Source organism: Marmota marmota, unplaced genomic scaffold (genome assembly GCF_001458135.2).
Source record: "Marmota marmota marmota unplaced genomic scaffold, marMar, whole genome shotgun sequence".
Taxonomy (NCBI): Eukaryota; Metazoa; Chordata; class Mammalia; order Rodentia; family Sciuridae; genus Marmota; species Marmota marmota.
This window is the reverse complement of record NW_026000001.1, coordinates 3,312,754-3,319,616: the sequence shown is the minus strand read 5'-3', so window position 1 is coordinate 3,319,616 and position 6,863 is coordinate 3,312,754. Positions and strand designations below refer to the sequence as shown.

At 55.7% G+C, this 6,863-nt stretch overlaps 1 protein-coding gene across 1 annotated transcript; it reads right to left on the bottom strand.

Moving 5' to 3' along the window:
* Positions 1–430: 430 nt before the first annotated feature.
* Positions 431–5,245, bottom strand: Fadd (Fas associated via death domain). Its single transcript, XM_015503294.2, has 2 exons — positions 4,858–5,245; positions 431–2,487 (listed from the first exon to the last, which is right to left on the bottom strand). The coding sequence occupies exons 1-2, from the start codon at positions 5,141–5,143 to the stop codon at positions 2,147–2,149; spliced, it is 627 nt and encodes a 208-aa protein (XP_015358780.1). The 5' UTR covers positions 5,144–5,245; the 3' UTR covers positions 431–2,146.
* Between the last annotated feature and the right edge of the window lie 1,618 nt (positions 5,246–6,863).

Here is a 6,863-nt window from a genome sequence, read left to right as displayed (position 1 = left end):
CGCCTCTACACGAAAGCTATGCTGCCTAGCGATTCCTTCTGCCAGATTGAATTCAACCTCACCAAGTCTCAGGACATGGAACACATGCTGATGTTTTCTTAGCCAGGGCGTCCTATGAACGGTCTCTAGACCCATTTCCAAGAGTCCTCCTCCTGCTCTGAGGCCTCCTGAGCAGGCTCACTGTCTGCAGCCTCTTGGCATCTGGTTTTCTGAGCTCCCACCAGAATCACATATTGAGCCTGGCTTACAACAATCTAAAACTTTTCTAGCTTGCATCTCTAAACTTTTCAAATTGCTCCCACAAATTCCAAAAAGCTCCAAAGCTTCTGAACCACATGGTCAATTAATCACAGCAACAACCCATTTCTTGGTACCAACGTGTTTCAGTCAAGCTTTTTTGCCCTGCGACCAAAAGACCTGACGAGAACGATTTTAGAGGAAGAAAAGTTTATTTGGCACTCACGGTTAGGAGGTCTCAGTCCATAGACAGCGGACTCCACTGCTTTGGGCGAAGGTGAGGCAGGACATCGTGGTGGAAGGGTGTGGTGGAGGAAGGCAGCCCAGGAGAGGACAGTCAGGAAGCAGAGACAAACTTCTCTCACCAAGGACCAAACAGAAGCCCACCTTGAGGGACCCACCTGTCCTGTCACACCCGACCTGCTCACAGTCACCACTCAGTCAACCCCTATCAGGGGATCAACACACTGATTAGGTTAAAACTCACGTAACCCAGCTATTTCACCTCTGGACTTCCTTGCATTGTCTCACGCAGGAGCTTGGGGGGCACACTTCACACCTAAACCATTAGACATGCTAAACGGAAGAATCCACTGATGAGGTTAAAGCCACATGATCCATACCACTTTTCTTTTTTGGTACTGGGTCTCAAACTCGGGGTTCTTAACCACCAAGCCGCATCCCTACCCTTTTAGTTCAGGACAGGGTCTTCCTAGGTTGCTTCGAGCCTTGCTCAGTTGCTGAGGCTGGTCTCAAGCTTCCAACCCTGCCTCCGCCGCCCAAGTCCCTGGGATGACAGGCCTGCGCCACACGCCTGGCCGACCCATTCCTGGTAAAAGCACCACTCCTGGACACCGCTCAGTCTTCAACGCGTGAGCTCCTGGGGAACGTTCCAGAACCATAACAGTGCCTGGCAGGCGCAGGCAGGTTCCACAAGTGGCAGACCTGCCTTCTGCAGATCACCTTTTGCTTAGATCAATACTCCGGCTAGTGGTGAGCGAGCTATTAGATAACCCTGCCGCCATTTCCACAGGGAGAGCCCAGGACGAGCTGCTGACACCCGCTGGACCGAACCCCTCAGAATACGTGACGTGAGAAAGTCATCAGCAGGAGTGGGGATGCTCTGTGACGTGACCTCTTCAGGAAAAAGGCTCTGGACCCAACTGGTTTCCAGAGGCGCCTGGAGGGCTCCAGGTAAAGGCACTGGCTTCAGTGGAGGGCTTTGGAAGTCCAGGGTCTTGCCCCTTGCTAGGCCAATGACTGCCTGGATGGTAATTCTGACACAGAACAGCCACCTGCGACCCGGGAACCGGCTCCTCACGAGAACTGACCCTTGCGGAGCTCAGCTGTGCACCAGTTCCTGGGAGCACTCCACAGGAGTCACTGCGGTCACCCTCACAGCCCTGCTGTCGCCCGCCGCTCTGTGAGTCAGCCAGGTGTCCTGACTCCTGGACCAGGACAGCACCTCGTGCTGGTGTCCAGGTCTACCCTGTCACCTCAAAGAATGGGACAAAATGTGCCTTTGTCCACGGTGGAGTCACAGTGGGACACGCTGGTTAGAAGGCCGTTCTGCGGAACCAGATGCGCTGTCCCGCTTCTGACCTCCCTCCAGCCCCTTTCCTCACCTGAAGAATAACAGGTAGGACTGCAATCTGAACGAGTGCCTTGGTGCCCAAAGCTGCGAGTCTCTGGTTGGCATTCACTGAGTGAAGATGACAGAAGCCCCCTCCCTCACCCGCATTCCAGGCCCCGCCTGGCAGAGGAAGGGCTCGGAAATGCAGCTTTAACTGTGAAGCTGGAGCATGGCTCTGAGGGGGGGCCCTCTGCCTGGCTCCTGACGGGACTGCCCAGTGCTGGGCACGGTACAGAGAATCAAGTCCCATGGTCCCCAAGGAGAACGGCAGCCCCATCAAGGAGCTTCTGAGGTGTGTGCGTCTGAGTCCCACTGCATTGGGGACACAGCGTCACTCCCGTTTTGGAGCCGCCGGGCCAGCTGCTCCTCATCCACGAGGTCGGCCACCAGGTTCATCCGACAGGCCCTGAGCGCCTCGACCAAGCCGGCCACTGTGGCCTTCTCCCGCTCGCTGCTCTTCCACACTCTCAGCGACTCCCGCACCCGCTCTGCCAGGTTGCGGGGGTATCGCTCCTCAATTCCATCGATCTTGGCGTCAGAAACTCCAAGGTGACGAGCCAGTCTCCTCCAGTCTTTCCCCACATTATCACATATGATGCTGAAGGCTGCGTGCAGATCTGGGAGGAAAGAACAAGACTTACTGGAGGTTTGGGGAGCACCCCTGACCCCCACAGGATTCTCCGGGCTGACCCGAGTGCTGACCATGCAGATCACCTACACACAAGACCTGCACGGAGTTGTGAAAGCCACCAAGAAGCTCAGGGACTGTCACAGAGAGCCTGAGATTAACCTCAATTCCCCAGGTGGCCCCCGTGGGACTCCGTGAGCTGCTGCTCAGGACAGGGGAACTGAGAAGAGAGCGGGGCTGTTCCCAGTCCTGATCTGCAGCGAGTCGAAGGGCAATCTCCTGAAGCTATGTCTACTCAAGTCCCCGGAATTGAAAATGTTATTTGGAAAAAAGATCCTTGCAGATGTAGGGGAACATCTTGAGAGGAGTTCACCTGGATTATCTGGGTGGGCCCTACATCCAGTGACCATGCAGGCAGAGCTGGAGGGACCCAGCCACAGATCAAAGATGCTGGGAGTCACCCAAAGCTGGAAGAGGCAAGGAGGGACTGGTCCGTAGAGCCACAGAGGGACGTGACCCCTGCCGACACCTGACCTTTGCAGATTTCTGGCCTCCAGATTAAATGATAATAGATTCCTACGGTTTAACCCTCCAAGTTTGTGAAATTTGTCATGGCAGTCCCGGGACAACAGTGCACACCCTAGTTCTTATTTTGGAAGCTGCACCAACTGACCACTAGACTTTGGTCCCTGGCTACTCCACTCCCTGCTGCAAAGCCACTACTGAGATCAGGAAGCAGAGCACTATGAGCCCAATAAGCAGCTTCAGGAGTGTGTGGGTAGGGGAGCAGGCAGGACAAGGCAGTGCGGGAGGGTACCAGACAGCTGCTCTCGCTGTCAGCAGGTGAGCCCACTCCTCCAGCCCCCTGAAAGCACTTGTTGCTGTGATCATTTGAAAAGACGAGGAACTAAGGCACAGGGACGTTAAGTGAATATCTTGATGTCACACAGCTAGAAACTGACTGAGCTGTGGTTCAAAACCCTGTCACCCTGTGCCAGAGACCATGATGTTAAACTGCCTTTTGTAGGAAAAAGTGGCACCACACACAGCATCAACCCACCCTGAACTGCTGTCAACCTGGTATGTTTCCTCCAACACAGTATTTACAAGACTACAGTTAATATCAAACACAGACATACACGTGTCATCTAAAAAGGTACTGAGTCTATTTTTGAGGCTGTCCTTTATCAACACTTTCCTCATTGATTGCTAAATATCCTTGAAAACATCATCTTTCTGATCATTTCTGTTTGTCCAACACTGTGTGTGTATGAAATTCTAACCGACAGCCCTCGACAGTGCAGCGCATCCACCGTGTCACGTTTACGCACTGTCCGGCAGAGTGACTGATCCGTTGATTCCAGGCCACAGCCTGTAGTCTGCAGGGTGTCCCTGAAGCACTAAACTCCCAGGCCCAGGGGCTGAGGGACCCTAGGTATACACTGGTCTCTTACTCCTGGCACCCCAGCAAGCCAAAGGGGAGAATGGAGAGGGGCTGCTCAGAGTGGACTCCTTCGAAAAGGCAGTGAAGGGCAAAAACCTTATCTGATTTCTGAGTACCTGCATAAGTGTCATGAGGTATCTTGGGGAAGACCCAAGTACACACATGAAATTCTTATTTTCATATCTATGCTTCGTATGTAAACCTGAAGGTAACTCTATACAACATTGTAAATAATTTTGTGCATGAAAATTTCCATTTGTGGCTTCTCAAAACATTTTGGATCTCACAGCACTTCCAGTTTCAGACTTCCGATGAGGGTGCTCAGCCTGCACCTCCCACCCCAGGCCAGATGGCCTTAGGTGGATCCCAGGTCTGCTGTCAGCTGTGCATTTGGGCAAGAACTTACACTTGTGAGCCACTGTCCTCTCCTCTGAAAGACGGCAAGAAAGATAGGAAATAAGAGTATCTAACTCACAAACGAACAAGTCAAGTGTGCCGTCGGTGGCACGTGGGAACACTGGGCCAGAGCTACCAAGGGGTGGTGTTGGTCTCTGATGGCCAGGAAGGGGGTCAGTAGGGCACGGTCCCGGAGGCGGACGACCGGATGCAGCAGGCTATCTGACCTCTGCCCTTTTCTCCACTCTACCCCACCCGGTCACTCACGGTCCTTTTTCTTCAGTGAGTTTTCTAATTCACCTGGAAAAAGTGGGGTGGGGAAAACACTGCAGGCCAGGGGTGGGCATCTAGGCCCTGCAACCTCGGGTGGGCTGACTTCTCTGGGTTTGGGTTTGCCCATCTGCCACCCGTGCCCCAGAGTGGTTCCCAGAACACCCGGCAAAGAGCAGGAGCCAAGAGACTTGGAGTCCTCTCAGGGGCGAACCGGCCCTGCGCCCGCGGCGGGACCCCCGCACTCACCTGCCTCCTCCTGCGCGGCCCCCGCCGCCGCCCCCGCCTCGAAGTCGTCCAGGCGCTGCAGCAGGTCGTGGCGCCGCAGCGAGGCCAGCAGGTCGCGCAGCAGCCCGGTGTGCTCGGCCTCCAGGTCCTTCTGCTCCAGCAGCACCTCGAAGAGCTCGTGGCCGCGCTGCACGCGCTCCAGCTTCCTCTTGCCCACTAGCCCCTGGCACAGGAACTTGAGCTCGGTCAGCTCGCCGCTGGACAGGTCGGCCGACACCGAGTGCAGCAGCACCCGGAAGGGGTCCATGGCGGCGCCTGCGAGCAGCCTGCACTCCCCGCGCCCACCAAGCCGCCGGCACTCTGGTTTCCGATCCGAACCCGGAAGTCACCGTAGTCTTCCGGCTCAACTTCTCGCGAGAGCTCTAGGCTTTGCGCATGCGTGTGGCGCGCGCCGAAGCCGTTTCCACCGGGGCTGGCGGCGGCCTCTGCGCCTGCGCCTTGCGGGTCGCTGTGGGTCCCTGAGAGCCTGCGCGGGCAAGTCTGGGAGTTGGTGGATTTGCAGAGCGCGGCGCAGCCCCGCCGTGTGCTGGGACGGCAACCGCGAGCCCTCGGGTGTACGGTTGCTAGGCCACGTCACGTCAGTCACGTTACCATTCTACACCAACATTCACCAAGCATTGAAGTGCGTCCTGTAGGGATCCGGGGGACATCTTCTGTGTGGGGGAGGAAAAAACCCAAAGAACACTACGAGAGGTTTCTTTGGTTTGAAGGTGTGAATATCTGATTTTTAAAGTTAGGGCTACTCACGAGATCATCCCTTGAGGCCTTCTGTCGGGTTGGGGAAAGGTTTGTCCTATCACCAGGTCAGCTGAGGACCAGGGAGGCAATCGGGCGGTGTTTGCACATGGGGTGGCTGTGGTTAGAAATGACAAGAGAGGAGGTACAGTGTCCTCATCCCAGCGACAAGCCAACCACAGGTGTCGTCGGTGGTGGGGACACTCCTCGCCCTGCTCTGAGCACCCATTCCAGGTGCCAGCGTGCGCAGCGGACCCCGGAAACATGCCCATACTAGGTGTCCATTCCCAATATAACAGGAGAGAACGGCTGAGGCCACCGGGGCCGATGGCCAGCGGGCAGAGGGGGTCTCCCTGTGGCACGCGGGCCAAGGGGGACAGGGCTGAGGTCCCAGGAGCAGCAAAAGGCAGGCCTTGTGGGGAGGGGTGGTGCGCGCCAGGAGGGTGCCAGTGAGGAGGGGCCTTGGCCCAGGACTCAGTTTCCCTGCAGAGTGTGGACAGAGGGGTGAGGCCAACTGAGTTACCCTGACGTTTTTTTAGTGGGGTTAAAATCCAGGCATAGAGTTCACCCCTTGGGAGGGTCCGGCTCAAGGTGTTCCTTGTGGTCTAATCCTGGAGCATTTCCATCATCAGCAGGAACCCCTCTGGCACTTTCTGTCAGGGGCCCTCCCCCCTCCAGCCCAGCACCGCTGACCTTTCTGTCTGTGGATTTGCCTGCTGGTGGCAGAGGACGGGCTGTTTCCGGGTTCACCTTGGAACCTCCTTCTACAGGCTGAACTCATGCTCAGTCACAATTTCTCTCAGGGGAAGATTTAATTTGTTTCTACTTTTTGGCTTTTTTTTTTTTTTTTTGAAGGGGGTACTGGGGATTGAACTCAGGGGCCCTGACCACTGAGCCACATCCCCAGCCCTATTTTGTATTTTATTTAGAGACAGGGTCTCACTGAGTTGCTTAGCACCTCACTTTTGCTGAGGCTGGCTTTGAACTCACCATCCTCCTGCCTCAGCCTCCTGAGCCGCAGGTGTGTGCCATGGTGCCTGGCCACTTTTTGGATTTTGAACACTGAATTACATCTTTACAGAGTGCCTCTGATCAGCCAGTAGAAGTCAAGACACTGCAATCACCCCCACCAAAGATGGGGGTGCCCGGACCAGGGGGTGCAGGCACAGCAGGAGCTTGAGAATGCAGCAGCCAGTCTTCTGACTTGGGGCAGGGGTGTAACCAAGAGGAAG

Excerpts from the sequence above, each read along its gene's own strand:
- Fadd (XM_015503294.2), bottom strand. The coding sequence starts at position 5,143 with ATGGACCCCTTCCGGGTGCTGCTGCACTCGGTGTCGGCCGACCTGTCC. Across the intron at positions 2,488-4,857 it reads GGCCGCGCAGGAGGAGGCAG|ATCTGCACGCAGCCTTCAGC; the intron begins GTGAGTGCGGGG and ends CTTTCCTCCCAG.